Genomic DNA, 18,520 nt, shown 5'->3' with positions numbered 1-18,520 from the left:
CGCCCAACTTGGGCTGTGACGTCAGCCTCTCCCGCCTGAATTACCTCCCCCAGCTTGCCCATACGTACTGCCAACTGACTTATGGGAGCAAACAAACTCTACTAGTGTAGTCAAGAATTGTAGGGACATTTTCATTCTAAAGAAGGAATTTTTACGTGCTGTGACTCAGCTGCTGTCCTGCCGCTTTGCTATTGTTATAAACATTGCAAAAGTTGGATTGTGTAGGTTAGAAGTGAATTGTATTGTGAAGTTTTTGTATTTTTTGTTGTTTTCTTATTTAGTTATTTATTATGCCATTCTCTTCTATATTTTATAAATCCCTGTGTTTTACAAACATGTCTGACTTTACTATTCAATATTGTAAAACAATTTTCATGTTGTAAATAGCACTAATTAAAATCAATTTACAACTTTTATTTAAATTAAATCTATCGAGACTACCTTTAGAAAAATTAAATCCTGCTTTGGTTTAAGCCAGTTATTAAACAGAAATTTATTATGTTTGCTTTATGAGTTTTTAAAATTTATAAAAGGGAAAGAAAAAGATTAATTTCAAGAAAGGTAAGCTAAGGTTAACTACCTGTTTTTTTTTCAAGAAAGGAAGGTTAAAGTTCATTCTTTACTCAAAGATCATTGACAATTATTTTTGGATTATTATATCTACAACTTACTGATCACACTGATGTACCGTGAGCTATAGATATAATAATTTTTATGCAAGGGTTCCCTGAGTCCTGAACATTATTTCAAGGGTTCCTCCAGGGCAAAAAGTTTGAGAAAGGCTGCTCTATCTGGGTGCTACCAATTAAATATACCACGTGGTAAACACAGCAGACAATGACTCTACCTCATAACCATATTTATTTGTTAATTCTGGTTAGTTCAAACAACTCAAAAATTCACTATGTGTTTCAAACAATTACCTAACTCTACTTTCACGACTCCTAAACCCACCCCATCTATTTTTACCCATTATCTATGTTACCTGGCTATGTTATGTGCCTGTGATGCTGCTGCAAGTTTTTCATTGTACCTTTCATACTTGTACTTGTGCATAAACTCAACTTGGATTGATTGTGGTTCGATCTTGGCATGCTCTTCTCTGAGTCACTAATTCAGAGTAGTTTTTAATTATTCAAAGTGGTTGATCTCTGGAGTCACTGCTGTTGGTTATCTTGTAAAGCACCTTTTATACATTTCTTTACATACTTGTAGCCATATAATTGGCAATAAAGAACTATAACTAAAGTCCAATGAGTATGGGGTTATAATCCACATGAGTATGTGTTTCTTTAACCCCTACAAATTCCTGCTGACACCATTTCCACAATTACCTCAGCTAATAGTTCCTGAAGTACTCAGTGTCTGTTCATGCTTTTACAATTTATTGGACTGACCCTTTTGCAAGATGCCACTTCCTAAATCATCTACATTTGCTCTCCAAATAGTTCCTATTGTGATGTAAAGCTTTCATAGCTATGTTCTTATGATGCTAATGACCAAGTATTGATAACGTGACCTTCCTTCCCTTCACTCTGTTTCTTTGAATTGGTTCCCAGTATTTCTCTTCCAGCGCCTGATGTGGTAACAAGCAAATTGCTGGGGAAACCTGACAAGACAGGTGACACCTGTGAATGGAAATGGACAGTTCCCCTCCACAGGTGCTGCTTGTCCTGTTGAATTCCTCCACTATCTTATGTGTTGCTTCAGATTCCAGCAATCAGTCTTTTGAGCCTGATGGGATATTTGTTGCACACATGGACACAAAAGGGACTTCCAGGCATGCAGAAGTTTAGAATAACGTCTTTATTTTCCTTCCTGGAAATACCGGAACACAGCGCATCGGCTTACCAAGCATGCTACCAGGCCATCTCCGTCTACTCCATCACGTGCGCACTCCCGTGCCCCCAGGGCCCCTCATCTGCCCCAAGTGCCTGCATAAGCTTTGCCCCTTGTAACCATCAACCAACCCACTAAAATATTACCGTTGCTAGTGCAACTGAACATTAATCAAATTGTGAATGAACCAAATAACAAACCAAAGCAATAAAAATAATATGAACATAATATAAGAAAATTAGGGGGGTATCCAGTGTCCATTAATCTGCTCCACATTACTATGGGTCCTACATATTTAACATCTCTGGCTGATACAAGGGAAAACAGATTGCTGTATCTCAAGTTGTTTTGGTTAAAATAATAGAGAAAAAATGTCATTTTCACTCTGTGTAATTTGCAGATTGTTTAAAGAGTTCACATTTTTAATAGGAATTTCTAGATATGCAAAGGAATATATGCTATAACACTTTGAAGCAATTTACAACCATTGTCAATGATCACCCGGCATAAATTAAGCTGTATTGTGCACATAGAACCTACCAAGATGTTTCACTGTTCATGCTTAGTAAATATGACTGCCTACTGTATATGAAGACTATTGGGCTGATTACTTGCCATGTCACTGAGTCATTTCCAGACATGCCACTCCATAATTTATCGGCACATCAGGCAAATTTTCTGTGCTTATCCATTTAAAGACATCCATTCCTCGTTAATGTAGTTTTACTCTGTTGTTTGCACTTCATTAAATGAGATTAGCAAGTGAGATTTGGTGGGGGGGGGTGCTACTGTTAACAGTTGTAAAAGATAAATGCATTATTTCTACCTGGAAAAAGCACAGTGGTTACGTCCTTCTGGCAATATCATCTAATATGCACAGCAGGGAAATTACTATCATGGCATCTTCCTTTTAACACTGAAGGAAATATCCAGGAGTGTTATTCATTGCAATATATATTTTAGCCACATGATGGTGCAAAGTTCTTAATTTATTTCTCTTTGCTATATCAATTATTAAACTAGTAACAGCTGCATATCACAAAACTTTTTGATGAAAATAACATTTTGAATGTTATTAATCTGTATTCAAAGGCATGTTCACCATGAAGGGGATCATACTTAGAATTAAAAGAAATACGTATATTTCTAGAAAATACTTGCTGGGAAGTAGGACTATGTACTTTATAGCAATCACTGTACTTACATTTTTAAATTTAATTTATTAGTATATGTTGTATTTAATGCTACCAACATGGGATGAGTTTTAAAGTAACTCTGTGGGAAATCCGACTCAATCAGTTTTAATCTTAGTCATTTTTAGCAATTCATGGAATTATACAATAGTATGTAAAACTACAGTCATTGTAAATCAGGCATATTGTAAGCCAGCATCTGCAGGTTTTCTCTTGTTTGATATTGCTTCTTGGATTTTTTTCTATTTATACATTGCTTTATCCCAAAAACTAAATATAGTAATGTTGATATTAAAATGCTAGTAAAAATAAGTAGAAATTAGAAGCTAAATGTGGAAAAAAGTGATTTTATTCAGTGTAGGACATCTCCAGGTAAAATCTTAGTTGCACAATTGAACTGAGCATTTCAAATGTGGACCTGACATTTACCAAAATCAGAAGCTCATTTAATGACATTGTTTGTTCAAAGACTGTTTCCACTCACACCATTGTAAATTGAAGCTTAAAAGTTATTATTTAATAGTCTTAGTAGGACTAGTAATGCAGTGTTGTAGTTTATTGCTTTTCTTATATATTTACACGTCTGAAACCTTTAAAGGAACACTAATTTGAAGAGTACTGATGCTTTGAGAGTCCTCTTATAACAATGTAACATCAAATATTACACCAAAACAAAGTCAAGACATTTGTCTGCAGGTTTCACATTTTAAGTGTTTAAGTGTTACACTCCTCTCTCTGAGTCTACATATATATCCAAGATGCTGGCCTCAGACTGCTGTCCCAAGCTAATTAAAAAAGAAGTGGTTGTCGGGCACAGGTAAAAGTGCTACCAGTAAGGTCAGAATGGAGGTAAATTGGTGGCCTCATGAGGAGGAAAATCGATACCTTGAATCTCTCGGGGGTCTGGATAGGCAAGGACTAATTGATCTGATGGCACTCAGGCTGCTGAACTATTGTTTAGTATCTTCAAATGCAGAACTAATGGAGTCAACAGACTCCAAATCATAGGTGTGTGTTCTGCCATTGTTGCCTTAGTGACAGCTGTGAGTGCGATCTGAGTAGGATTCTGATGGCAAGAGAGCCACATTTTAGTTTTTGTGTAAGAGCCACTTGCTCACACATGTTACCCCTCTGCTGACAGAGGAGAGTTATTTGCTGACATTTAAGTTCCTATGTACTTGGAGCAATAATCTGCTCACAACTGGTATTTCACTGCCCAATGAAAATAGTGATATGCATATAATTATCATTTCTCTGCTGATTGGGGAGACCAAGCTGCTCCTTGGTAACATTTCACTATTCCTTTTGAGCTCCACATTACTTACTCCTCATCATTTCTTGCATTTGGCCAGGTAGGTCCAATGAAACATGAGGTTCATTCTGTGGCTAAGTCATGGTTATAAAGTTGTAAAATCCAGTGTACTAACCTTAGCAGATGTGCACCAGATGTTGCGTGTTTATCTGGAATCTCTTTTTGTCTTTATCCATGAGCCAAAAGGGCCCTTTTTCAGATTTTTAAAACATTTTTGCAACAGTATAAATTTAACTAACAAACCTTCACCATGAACTTCCTGTAGGAGAAAGCTTGTTCATGCTCAAGTAGAGCTTCATTGCAGTCAAGAGATTGGAACAGGATGGAAGTGTCTTGGGAACAAGTTCTTTATCCCATAACTGTAATAGCTTTGACATTGAATAAAGATACACCTTGAACAATTTTGAACTGCATTTAGCTAATAACATTATTACATAATATTAAAGACATCTCTTTAACAGTTACTGGCAGAAGTAAAACAGGAAATACGAGAAAAAGAAGCAGCCATGAATGAGAAGATACAGTTTCTTAAGAATGAGAGTGAAAACAATGAAGAATTTGAAAAAAAAATTTCCATAAGCGAACGTCAAGCAGCTAAGCTTCGATTAGAATATCAAATGCATGAAACGAACCGTATTCAACTACAAAGTGAGGTAATTAACAAAATTCTTTGAATTTAACAGCTGTAAATAGAAAATCTCATACTAATAAGTAAATTAGTTGGATTCCATTAGCTAAAAGCTGGCATTTCCAAATAGAGAATTGCCTAGCAGATCTTACATTGGATGGTGAAAGACACAAGATCCTGTTGATTTCAGAGGGGTTGTTGGGCTGCAGATTTAGAGGCAATGTTAAAGTAAGTTACTTGAAAAAAATACCTTGCTTTGTTTTAATAGATATTTTCAATGAACACGTTTTTTTTTAAGCTTGAAAGCATCTTCATTAAGGGTGAAAGAAGTTGTCTGAATATATGGTGCTTCAAACAATGAATGCAGGAAAGTAAGAAATGTTCAAGATGGAAAATAAAATTTGGAGAAATTTAAACAAGTATATTTTATATTGAATACTTGTTGAGGTTATTAATTTTCAAATATATGAAATGATCATGTTATTCCATTTATATTTTTAAAACATTTACATCTTTTGTTACTACTTCCTAAAAGTACTAGCTGCCAATAAACTGCCTGGTTATTTAAAATAGTAGTTACATGTGTTGCAACACTAGTAGTTCTTGACAGACAAATGAAGGACTCCAGAGAACCAGAAGCAGACTTCCAGATAAGACTTAAATTAGACCATTCCTTAAAGTTTAACTTTCTGTTTATCTCTAGAAGTGGATTGAAATCATTGCCATTAAAAAGTAAAATCTTGGGAAATGGTTTTTGAGTCAATAATTTCAATTCACTTCTTAAAATAATACGGCATTAATACATGATAAAGCAATCGCAAATATGATTCACAGAAATCAGAAACTGTGATGCTAGAAGCACTCAGGAAGTAAGGCAGCATCTGTGGAAAGAAAAACAGTTAAGCTTTCAAGTGTAGGAACTTGAAATGCTATCTACCTTATGGCAAAAAGAATTCACCAGATATCACAAGAAAGGAACGTAGAGCAATGCACTCTGATTTCCAACAAACACAATTTAGCAGATCACCAGATAATGAGGACATAGTGAATAGAATTTGGAAAACAAAAATGAAACCATTTGCTTCAAGAACAATTAGAAATAGGAAATGCCTCAAACAAAAGTTGTGTACCTGTTTTACCAGTAGCAGCCAAAACTGAGATTTTTAAAAACATTTATGGATTTCCATAAGTATGATTTGGCTTCAGTCTTCATGATAGAGCAGGTTATGGAAGATGTATGAGCCCTATAAGTATTCTGTTGCTCATTTTAATTGTGCATTGGAATCTAACAGCTGATGGTACAGAATTGTGATTTTAAAGTGTCATCTAAAATTTCTTTGGTAATATGTACAGCTTGACACCTTAAAAAGCAGAGTGGATAGAACTGCAACTGATCTGGAAACTGTCAGAAGTCAAATAACAAATTTGAAACAGGAAAGCATAGAAAAATCCAACAAGTAAGAATATTATTACTCTTTGTTATGATGCATGTATTTTTACCATTATAAACATGGCAATTTTATTTTCTATTTAACTTATTTTAATTGTCTAGAAAAAGGTGTGATTGGTGTAGGTGCTTAAGTAAAATATTTTCTATTTTTATGCAAAGGTTTTAACTTCTCCCAATGCAGAGGTGTTGGCTTTCAGGTTAACAGGGATGATTATTCCAGAGGTCTCTTTTTCTGCATCCAAATTATCCAACACTGCCAATTCCATTCTTTTTCAGTCAAGAAAGTCCTTTGCACATGTTAACATTGATTGAATTTAGTTCAGCATTCCCTGTACATTGAATTCAAACTCCAGAAACTTTCCTTCATAATCTTGATTCATCAAACTTTTGTATTCCTTTCATCTCTTGACTCTTCCTAATTCCAATTTTGTCTCATGATTAGTGAAAGCCTTCAGGCATTTTGCTGTAATTCTCTGGAGCTACCAAACCTCTTCATCCATATCTTTGTTTCAGCATTTTCTAAAACATTCTGGATCCAACTGTGCTTTCATCATTTCTCTTAATTACCTTGTACATTTTATATAATTTTGTATCTCTAAACCACATTATAATCATAGAACTATAGAAGATTACAGCACAGAAACAGGCCTTTTGGCCCTTCTTGGCTGTGCTGAACCATTTTTCTCCCTAGTCCCACTGACCTGCACCTGGACCAAATCCCTCCATACACCTCTCATCCATGTACCTGTCCAAGTTTTTCTTAAATGTTAAAAGTGAGTCTGCATTTACCACTTCATCTGGCAGCTCATTTCACACTCCCACCACTCTCTATGTGAAGAACCCCCCCCCAATGTTCCCTTTAAACTTTTCCCCCTTCACCCTTAACCCATATCCTCTGGTTTTTTTCTCCCCTAGCCTCAGTGGAAAAAGCCTGCTTGCATTCACTCTATCTATACCCATCATAATTTTATATACCTCTATCAAATCTCCCCTCATTCTTCTTCACTCCAGGGAATAAAATCTTAACCTATTCAACCTTTCTCCATAACTCAGTTTCTCAAGTCCCGGCAACATCCTCGTAAACCTTCTCTGCACTCTTTCAACCTTATTAATATCTTTCCCATAATTTGGTGACCAAAACCGCATACGATACTCCAAATTCAGCCTCACCAATGCTTTATACAACCTCACCATAACATTCCAACTCTTATACTCAATACTTTGATTTATAAAGGCCAATGAACCAAAAGCTCTCTTTAATACCCTAACTACCTGTGACACCACTTTTAGGGAATTTTGTATCTGTATTCCCAGATCCCTCTGTTCTACTGCACTCCTTAGTGCCCTACCATTTACCTTGTATGTTCTACCTTGGTTTGTCCTTCCAAAGTACAATACCTCACACTTGTCTGTATTAAACTCCATCTGCCATTTTTCAGCCCATTTTTCCAGCTGGTCCAAATCCCTCTGCAAGCTTTGAAAACCTTCCTCACTGTCCACTACACCTCCAATCTTTGTATCATCAACAAATTTGCTGATCCAGTTTACCACATTATCATCCAGATCATTGATATTGCTGACAAATAACAATGGACCCACACTGATCCCTGTGGCACATCACTAGTCACAGGCCTCCACTCAGAGAAACAATCCTCCACTACCACTCTCTGGCTTTTTCCATTGAGCCAATGTCTAATCCAATTTACTACTTCTCCATGTATACCTAGCGACTGAATCTTCCTAACTAACTTCCCATGCGGGACCTTGTCAAAGGTCTTACTGAAGTCCATGTAGACAACATCCACTGCCTTCCCTTCATCCACTTTCCTGGTAATCGTGATATATAAATGTAAGTAGGCATTGAAAGTTATTTAAATTTGTATTTGTAGCTACTATCTGAGTAGAAAAATGGACAAAGGTTGTTATTATACTCCACAACATAGGTAAAACGACAACATTCTTTTATGCTAATACTGAAATTTATAAGGCTATAATCCTCAAACACCACCAGTTATGACCAAGTGACATCACTTCATACTGTCTTTTATATCCGTGTATTTTTTAAGGATCAGCATTAAAGGTAATTCCTTTAACTCCAACTTTATGCTCTAAAAAACATAAGTCTACTCAGTACCCTGATAACTTCAATGAACATGAAGATCAAATACAATATCTTTCTATATATATTGTGATATGCTGAAGCTCATAGAATCCAGCTAATTGGCAATAAGTTGCAAGGGAGGACAGCTTTGATTTTGTTGAAGTAACCTCGAATTATAGAGTCACAGTCATAGGACACCGCAGCACAGAAACAGGCCCTTCTAGTTTGTGCTGAACCATTAATCTGCCTAGTCCCATTGACCTGCACTTGGGCCATAGCCTGGAATACTTTTCCCATCTGCGTACCTATCCAAATTTCTTTTAAATGTTGAAATTGACCCTGCACCCACCACACTCTCACCACCCTCTGAGTGAAGAAGTTCCCCCTCAGATTACCCTTACGTATTTCACTTTTCATCCTTAACCTATGACCTCTAGTTGTAGCCTCACACAACCTCAGTGGAAAAAGCCTGCTTGCATTTACCCTATCTATACCCCTCATAATTTTGTATACTTCTATCAAATCTCCCCTCAATCTTTTATGTTCTAGGGAATAAATTCCTAACCTATTCAAGTTTTCTCTATAACTCAGGTTCTCAAGTCTTGGCAACATCTTTGCAACCTTTCTCTGCACTCTTTCATTCTTATTTACATATTTCCTATGACTGTGTAAAGCTCCAACACCATATACAAGTTTGCTGATGACACCACTTTCGTGGGTTGTATCAAAGGTAGTAATGAATCAGCATACAGGAGGGAGATTGAAAAATTGACTGAGTGGTGTAATAACAACAACCTCTCACTCAGTATCAATAAGACCAAGGAACTGATTGTAGACTTCAGGAGAGGGAAGCCAGAGGTCCATGAACCAGTAATCATCAGATGATCAGAGGTGAAGAGGGTCAGTAACTTCAAATTGTCGGGTGTGGCTATCTCAGAGGACCTTTTCTGGACCCACCATATAAATATAATTATTAAAATTTACAACAGCACCTCTACTTCCTCAGGAGTCTGCAGAGACTCGGCATGTCCTCAAGAACCTTGGCGAACTTCTAGAGATGTGTGGTGGAAAGTGTGCTGACTGGCTGCATTACAGCTTGATAGGGGAACACCAATGCCCTTGAGTGGAAAATCCTACAAAAGATAGTGGATTTGGCCCAGTACATCATGGACAAAGACTCTCCCTACCGTTGAGCACATCTGCATGAAATGTTGCTGTAGAAAAGAGCATCCATCATCAAAGATCCTCACTACCCAGGCCATTTACTTTTCTTACTGCTGCCATCATGTAGAAGGTACAAGTGCCCTAAGACTCAAACCATCAGGTTCAAGAACAGTTACTACCTGTCACCCATCAGGCTTTTGAACAAACGGGGATAACCACACTCATTTAAGGACTCTTTTATCTTGTAATTTATGCTCATTATTTATTGTTATTTATTTATATCTGCATTTACACAGTTTGTTGTCCATTGTTTACAGTTACTGTTCTATAGATTTGGTAAGTATGCCCACAGAAAAAGAATCTCAGAGTTGTATTTGGTGACATGAATATCCTCTGATAATAAATTTTACTTTGTACTTTGAATTTTGAAGGTAGGTGACCGAAACTGGGCACAATACTCTTGTACCAATGTCTTGTACAATTTCAACGTAACATCTCCACTCCCATACTCAATACATTGATTTGTGAAGGCCAATTTGCTAAAAGCTTTCTTTACAGCACTATCTACCTGTGACACCACTTTCAATGAATTATGGATCTGTGTTCCCAGATCCCTCTTCTAGTGCACTCCTCAGTGCACTGCTGCTCAAACATGTAAAATGTGTGGGGCTGAGGAGGGGGAGAAAAGGAGAAAAGGATCCACCATGATTGAATGGCAGAGCAGATTTAATGGGCCAAATGGCCTAATTCTACTCCTATGTCATTATGGTCTTATGGGCCTGCCCTGGCTGGTCATGTAGTTAAAGGCTGAAAAGAAAATAGAAAGTATAACAAATGCTTTAGAATATTTACAACAGCTCAACTGTTTGGATTATAGACATAAATAGAAGTTTTTATAGAGAATATAACATCTAAGACTGATATAAATAGAAACACAATCAAGCTGTTGGGGGTTTTTAAGTTTGGTAGGAGAAATTGTGATCAATTGGTGATGCATGGTCTGATTAGGGATAGTTGGCATGGTTTTGTGAGGGCAAGTTGTGCCTGATTGATTTCTTCGAGGAAGTGACAAAACAGTTTGATGAAGTAGATGTGGTAAATGGAGTTCAGTAAAGCGTTTGACATGGTAGATGTATTCAGAAAGTCAGAGCATGGTAACCAGGGAAACTTGGCTGCACGAATTCATAATACTCTCATGATTCTAGTGATTGGAGAGTATTCTGCCTGGAGGTTGGTGACTAGTTGTGTTCCATAACGATCTGTTCTTAAACCCCTGCTTTTTCTGATTTTTTTAAAATAAATGACTTGGGCGAGGAATCGGAAGGGTGGTGTAATAAGATTTCAGATTACACGATGATTGGTGGTTTTGTGAATGGTGTAGAAGATTATCATAGGTTAGAATGGGGCATTTGACAGGATGCAGAGCTGGGCTGAAATGTGGCAAATGGAATTCAATCTGGTAAAGTGTGAAGTGATTTACTTCGGAAGTCTAAATCTGAAGGCAGAGTACTGGGTTAATGGCAGGATTCTCAGCAGTGTGGAGGAACAGAGGGATCTGAGTTCACATCCATAGATCCCTCAAAGTTGCTGCACAAGTTGATAGGATGGTTGAGAAGGCATATGGTAGGCTGGCCTTCATGAGACAGGGGATTAAGTTCAAGACCCATGAGGTAATCTTGCAGCTCTAAAAAAACTTTGGTTAGACCACACTTGGTGTATTGTATTCAATTCTAGTCACTTTGTAGTTCTTTGTAGGAAAGATCTGGAAGTTCTCGAGAGGGTGCAGTGGAGATTTACCAGCGTGCTGCCTAGATTGGAGTGCATGTCTATGAGGATAGGTTGAGCAAGCTAAGGTTTTTCTCTTTCAAGCAAAGGAGGATGAGAGATGACTTTATAAAGGTGTATAAGATGGTAGGGTGCACAGGATGGACAGTCAATACCGTTTTCCCAGGGTGGAAATAGCTGATATGAAAGGGCATAATTGTGAGGTGATTGGAAGAAGGCATAGGGGGGATGTCAGAGGCAGGTTTTTACACAGTGAGTAGTGGTTGTGTGGATTGTGCTTCCCTATGAACCAAAAAAAGTATCCTATTAATGGTTTCACTGAAACAATACTGGGTGAGGATTTGATGTTGATTATGTAGATCAGTTTTATTATTTAACTTGCAGACTAATGAAAGCGAAAGAGGAAAGCAAAGCTCTTGAGGACAAACTCAAAGCTGTGACTGAAAAAGTGGTGAGTACCGAGGAACAGGTGGCTAGAATGGAGAAAGAACTGAAAAATGAAGAAAAAGTAGTAAAGGTAAGTAAATGACAAGTAAATTTAAAGTAAGACCAGGACTTTTTAAGTCCTGTGACTTAAAACATATATTTTTTTTTAGTTGGTATAGTGTTGATTTAAATAAAACTTTGTAAATGCCTATGACATTCCAAAGAGCATACATTTTATAAAGCTATCAGCAAATCATATAGAACAGTTGTATCTAAGATAGTTTCTGTGGAGCAAGCATGGAGAGGTTATTGAGATAACATGGAGAGGAGCCAAGCAGCTGTGTAACTACAGAAACTTCCAAGAACAACAATTACCCTTTAATTAACTGCAGGAACTATACAATACCATTTCCTATGAAAAATATACAGTGACTGTAAATAGACTGACCTGAGTGTGAGGAATGTAAATCAGAAGGAGTGAAAGCAGAGAGAACTTGTTAGGAATTGAAAAGAATATTGCAGTTTTTATGAACAATTTGGATGTTTTGGATTTAAATGAGTCAATTGACCAAGTGGGTAGTTGTCATTCCACATAGTATGAAATATATAAATGGCTAGACCAATATTTGCTAAGATCAGCATATCTTTAAAATCTAACCATTTGTGTTCAATTGTCCTGGATGTGCTATATGCATCCTGGAACATTAAGCATCCATATGAAATAAAATTGCACAAAGCGACTCCATTACATCCACAAGCTCAGAATTACCTGCAGCGGTATTGTGACATTCAAGCAGGGAATGAATAAAACTGGATGGATAACCTACCATCACCTAGGCACTGAATACAGACACAGTCAAGTTGTTCTCAGCCCAATCAACCATGTGTAGTCCTCCTCACAGAAACCTGGGTACAGTTATCTAAATTGCAAGAGCTATCCAGCATATAGTAAGATGGGGGAACACAAACCAATCATCATAGAGGGATCAGGAGTGGAGAGAGTGTGCAATTTCAGAATTGGAATCAGAATCAGATTTATTTTCACAGGCATGTAACCTGAAATTTGTTAACTTAGCAGCAGCAGCAGTTCAATGCAATACATAATATAGAAGAGAATTTTTTAAAATAAATAAATAAATAATTATGTAAATCAATTACAGTATACGTATATTGAATTGATTAAAACATGCAAAAAACAGAAATACTATATATTTTTAAAAAAGGTGAGGTAGTGTCCAAAGCTTCAATGTCCAGTTAGGAATCGGATGGCAGAGGGAAAGAAACTGTTCCTGAATCTCTGAGTATGTGCCTTCAGGCTTCTATACCTCCTACCTGATGGTAACAGTGAGAAAAGGGCATGCCCTGGGTGCTGGAGGTCCTTAATAATGGACGCTGCCTTGCTGAGACACTGCTCCTTGAAGATGTCCTGAGTACTTTGTAGGCTAGTGCCCAAGATGGAGCTGACTAGATTTACAACCTTCTGCAGCTTCTTTCAGTCCTGTGCAGAAGCCCCTCCATACCAGACAGTGATGCAGCCTGTCAGAATGCTCTCGTGTATTTGTTGACATGCCAAATCTCTTCAAGCTCCAAATAAAGTATAGCCACTGTCTTGCCTTCTTTATGACTACATCAATATGTTGGGACCAGGTTAGATCCTCAGAGATCTTGACACCCAGGAACTTGAAACTGCTCACTCTCCCCACTTCTGATCCCTCTGTGAGGATTGGTATGCGTTCCTTTGACTTACCCTTTCGGAAATCCACAGTCAGCTCTTTTGTCTTACTGACATTGAGTGCCAGGTTGTTGCTGCAGCACCACTCCACTAGTTGGCATATCTCACTCCTGTATGCCCTCTCATCACCACCTGAGATTCTAACAACAATGGTTGTATCATCAGCAAATTCATAGATGGTATTTGAGCTATGCCTAGCCACACATAGTTTCAGAACAGATCTGGCAACTCAAAACTGGGCTTTGGGGAGATGGACGACCAGCAGCTGGAGAAATGCCTTATATTTTCTTGCTAATGTACTTATGCCATATATTTTTCTGCACTTACCTGCTAATATTTTGCAGTTTGTGGTTAAGAATACCTAGATCTCTCTCTGCTTTGCAATCTTTCCCCTCTCTAATTTCAGAAATATACACCATTAGAATCTGTAACCACAGATGCCATCACCAGTGACGTGAAAATGGCTGAAAGGGCATGTTGCAGTGAGGATATTAGGACTCTGACTGGATAGAGTGTAGGTTGAGAGAGCAGGTGAAAACTTTGGTAACAGAGTTTAATATGAGAAAGTGTGAGGTTATGTATTTAGGTGAGAAGGATCCAAAGGCAGACTACTGTTTAAATGAAGAAAGATTGCAGATTCAAAATAGGAAAAGTCCTAGATATTCTTGTGTACAACTAGTAAAAAAGATAGCTGATGGGTGCAGTTTAGGAAAACAAATAGCCTGTATTGCAAGAGCGTTGGAGTTTAGGAATAGTAATTATTGTTATAATTTTACAGGATACTAGTGAAGCCACACCTGGAGAACTGGGCACAATTTTGTCTCCTTATTTAAGAAGGGATATAGTCCTAGATCAATACTGCGACGAAACAGATCCTGTGACACAGCACCACCTGGGCAAACTAAGTTACCTTTCTGAACTAATTGCATTTGGTTACATTTGCTTCCTGTCCCTATAAACCTTTGTTATTCATGTAAGGGTTCAAATAACATTTTAAACCTGGCTCAATCACATCCCCTGGCAGCTCCTTCCAAAGATTCACCATCCTCTCATTTTTCATTTTGCCCCTCGGGCCCTTGTAAATTTTGCCCCTGTCATCTTAAACTTATGGTCTTTAGTTTTGGACTCCCCAACCCTCAGGGAAAAGATTTTGGCTATCCACCTTATCTATGCCTCTCATGATTTTGTTAACTCTTAAAGAGTCACCCCTCAGCCTCTTAAATTTCCAGTTTATCCAGTCTATCCTTATGACCTAAACTCTCCAGTCGCAGTGAAGCCTCTGTTTTGCACTGGAATTTAATGACATCCTTCCTACCTACCTTCTGACCAGAACTGCATCAGAATGCGGCATTGCAAACATCTTGTACATTTGTAACATGATTTCTCAACTCTTATATTCAGTATTGTGATAGATGAAGGCAAGTGTGGCAAACCGCTTCTTTCAGTACCCTCCCTACTTGTGTCACCACTTTCAGTGTACGTGTACCCCTATTATTTCTTCATTGTACAACACTCTCCAGGACCCTGTTATTTATGATGCATGTCATGCTCTGCGCTTTAAGGGCATATATCATAGAACATAGAATATAGAAAACCTACAGCACAATACAGGCCCTTCGGTCCACAATGCTGTGCTGAACATGTACTTACTTTAGAAATTACCTAGGGTTACCCATAGCCCTCTATTTTTCTAAGCTCTATGTAACTATCCAGGAGTCTCCTAAAAGACCGTATCATATCCACCTCCACCACCATCGCTGGCAGTTACTGACCTCCCATGAGGTCCAGGGTTGCACTTCAGAATCAGAATCATATCACTGGCATGTACATTTGACAAATAAAGCTCATCTTTATCTTTAAAGGGTAGACACATTTTATATATCATTAATATATAACATGAAAAGAAGCAGTCCCAACACAGACCCCTGCAGAACACCACTAGTCATAGTCAGCCAACCAGAAAAGGCACCCTTTATTCCCACCCTGCCTCTTTCCAATCAGCAAATCTTCTATTCATGCTAGTATCTTTCCTATAAAACTATGGACTTTTATCTTGTTAAGCAGCCTCATGTGTAACAACTTGTCAAATGCCTTCTGAAAATACAAGTAAACCCCATTCACTGACTCTCCTTTCTCTATCTTGCCTGTTATTTCTCAAAGAATTACAACAAATTTGTCAGGCGAGATTTCCTCTAAAGGAAACCATGCTAACTTTGGCCCTATTGACCCTATTACCCCTGCTTCCACCACAGTCGCTGGCAGCCCATTCCACGCACTCACCACTCTCTGCATAAAAAAACTTACCTCTGACATCTCCTCTGTACCTTCTCCCAAGCACCTTAAAACTATACCCTCTTGTGCTAGCCATTTCAGCCCTGGGAAAAAGTCTCAGACTATCCACACGATCAATGCCTCTCATTATCCTGTACACCTCTATCAGGTCACCTCTCATCCTCCGTCGCTCCAAGGAGAAAAGGCCGAGTTCACTCAACCTTTTCTCATTAGACATGCTCCCCAATCCAGGTAACATCCATGTAAATCTCTGCACCCTTTCTATAGCTTCCACATCCTTCCTGAAGTGAAATGACCAGAACTGAGCACAGTACTCCCAAGTGGGGTCTGACCAGGGTATGAAATAGCTGTAACATTACCTTTTGGCTCTTGAACTCAGTCCCACGGTTGATGAAGGCCAATACACCGTATGCCTTCTTAACCACACAGTCAACCTGCGCAGCAGCTTAGAGTGTCCTATGGACTTGGACCCCAAGATCCTTCTGATCCTCCACACTGCCAAGGGTCTTACCATTAATAAGATATTCTGCCATCATATTTGACCTACCGTAATGAACCACCTCACTCTTGAACTCCATCTGCCACTTCTCAGCCCAGTTTTGCATCCTATCGATGTCCCTTTGTAACCTCTGACAGCCCTCCACACTATTCACAACACCTCCAATCTTTGTCATCAGCAAACTTACTAACCCATCCCTCCACTTCCTCATGCAGGTCATTTATAAAAATCACAAAGAGAAGGATCCCTGAGGCACACCACTGGTCACGGACATCCATGCAGAATGTGACCCGTCTACAACCACCCTTTGCCTTCTGTGGGCAAGCCAATTCTGGATCCACAAAGCAAGGTCTCCTTGGATCCCATGCCTCCTTACTTTCTCAATAAGTCTTGCATGGGGTACTTTATCAAATGCCTTACTGAAATCGATATACACTACATCTACTGCTCTACCATCATCAATGTACTGCTCTACATCCTCAAAAAATTCAATCAGGCTCGTAAGGAACAACCTGCCTTCGACAAAGCCAAACACAAGGAAATATGCAGATGCTGGAATTTCAAGCAACACACATAAAAGTTGCTGGTGAACGCAGCAGGCCAGGCAGCTCTCTAGGAAGAGGTACAAAACATCGACTGTACCTCTTCCTAGAGATGCTGCCTGGCCTGCTGCGTTCACCAGCAACTTTTATTTGACAAAGCCAAGGTGACTATTCCTAATCATATTATGCCTCTTCAAATGTTCATAAATCCTGCCCCTCAGGATCTTCTCCATCAACTTACCAACCACTGGTCTATAATTTCCTGGGCTATCTCTACTCCCTTTCTTGAATAAGGGACCAACATCTGCAGCCCTCCAATCCTCCGGAACCTCTCCCATCCCCATTGATGATGCAAAGCTCATTGTCAGAGGCTCAGCAATATCCTTCCTCGCTTCCCACAGTAGCCTGGGGTATATCTCATCCGGTCCCGGTGACTTATTCAACTTGATGCTTTCCAAAAGCTCCAGCACATCCTCTTTCTTAATGTCTATATGCTCAAGCTTTTCAGTCCACTGTCAATCGCCAAGGTCCTCTTCCGTAGTGAATACTAAAGCAAAGCATTCATTAAGTACCTCCGCTACCTCCTCCGGTTCCACACACACTTTTCCACTGTCAGACTTGATTGGTCCTATTCTCTCACGTCTTATCCTCATGCCCTTCACATTCTTGTAGAATGCCTTGGGTTTTCCTGACTCCTACTCACCGAGGCCTTCTCGCGGCCCCTTCTGGCTCTCCTAATTTCACTCTTAAGCTCCTTCCTGTTAACCTTATAGTTTTCTAGATCCCTATCATTACCTAGTTTTTCGAACCTCTTGTAAGCTTTTCTTTTCTTCTTGACTAGATTTTCAACAGCCTTTGTACACCATGGTCCCTGTACCCTACCATCCTTTCCCTGTCTCATTGGAACATACCTATGCAAAACGTCACGCAACTATGCCCTGAATATTTGACACATTTCTGCTGTACATTTCCCTGAGAACATCTGCTCCCAATTTATACTTCCAAGTTCCTGCCTGAGAGCTTCATATTTTCCCTTACTCCAATTAAGCCTTTTCCTAACTTGTCTGCTCCTAACCCTCTCCAATGCTATGGTAAAGGAGATAGAATTGTGATCACTATCTCCAAAATGCTCTCCCACTGGGAAACCAGACACCTGATCAGGTGCATTTCCCAATACCAGATCAAGTACAGCCTCTCCTCTTATAGGCTTATCTACATATTGTGTCAGGAAACCTTCCTGAATACACCTAACAAACTCCACCCCATCTAAACCCCTTGCTCTAGGGAGATGGCAATCAATATTGGGGAAATTAAAATCTCTCATCATGCCAACCCTGTTATTATTGCACCATTACAGAATCTGTCTCCCTATCTGCTCATCGATATCCCTGTTACTATTGGGTGGTCTATATAAAAAAAAAAACACCCAGTAGAGTTATTGACCCTTCCTGTTTCTAACTTCCACATACAGAGACTCAGTAGGTAATCCTTCCATGACTTCCTCCTTTTCTGCAGCCATGACACTATCTCTGATCAGCGGTACCTCTTTTGACCCCT

General features: G+C 38.8%; 1 protein-coding gene across 2 annotated transcripts in view; it reads left to right on the top strand.

Moving 5' to 3' along the window:
* ccdc39 (coiled-coil domain 39 molecular ruler complex subunit) overlaps positions 1 to 18,520 on the top strand; it is a 115,994-nt gene that overhangs the window by 8,535 nt on the left and 88,939 nt on the right. For both annotated transcript variants that reach the window (XM_063044854.1, XM_063044855.1), the window contains exons 7-9: positions 4,806 to 4,997; positions 6,326 to 6,429; positions 11,857 to 11,989. In XM_063044854.1, the coding sequence (XP_062900924.1) occupies positions 4,806 to 4,997; positions 6,326 to 6,429; positions 11,857 to 11,989 (429 nt within the window). The remainder of the gene's footprint in view (positions 1 to 4,805; positions 4,998 to 6,325; positions 6,430 to 11,856; positions 11,990 to 18,520) is intronic.

This window comes from Mobula hypostoma, chromosome 4, assembly GCF_963921235.1.
Source record: "Mobula hypostoma chromosome 4, sMobHyp1.1, whole genome shotgun sequence".
Classification (NCBI taxonomy): Eukaryota; Metazoa; Chordata; class Chondrichthyes; order Myliobatiformes; family Myliobatidae; genus Mobula; species Mobula hypostoma.
Note: the sequence above shows the minus strand (reverse complement) of the source record. Positions and strands in the feature narration are given on the sequence as shown.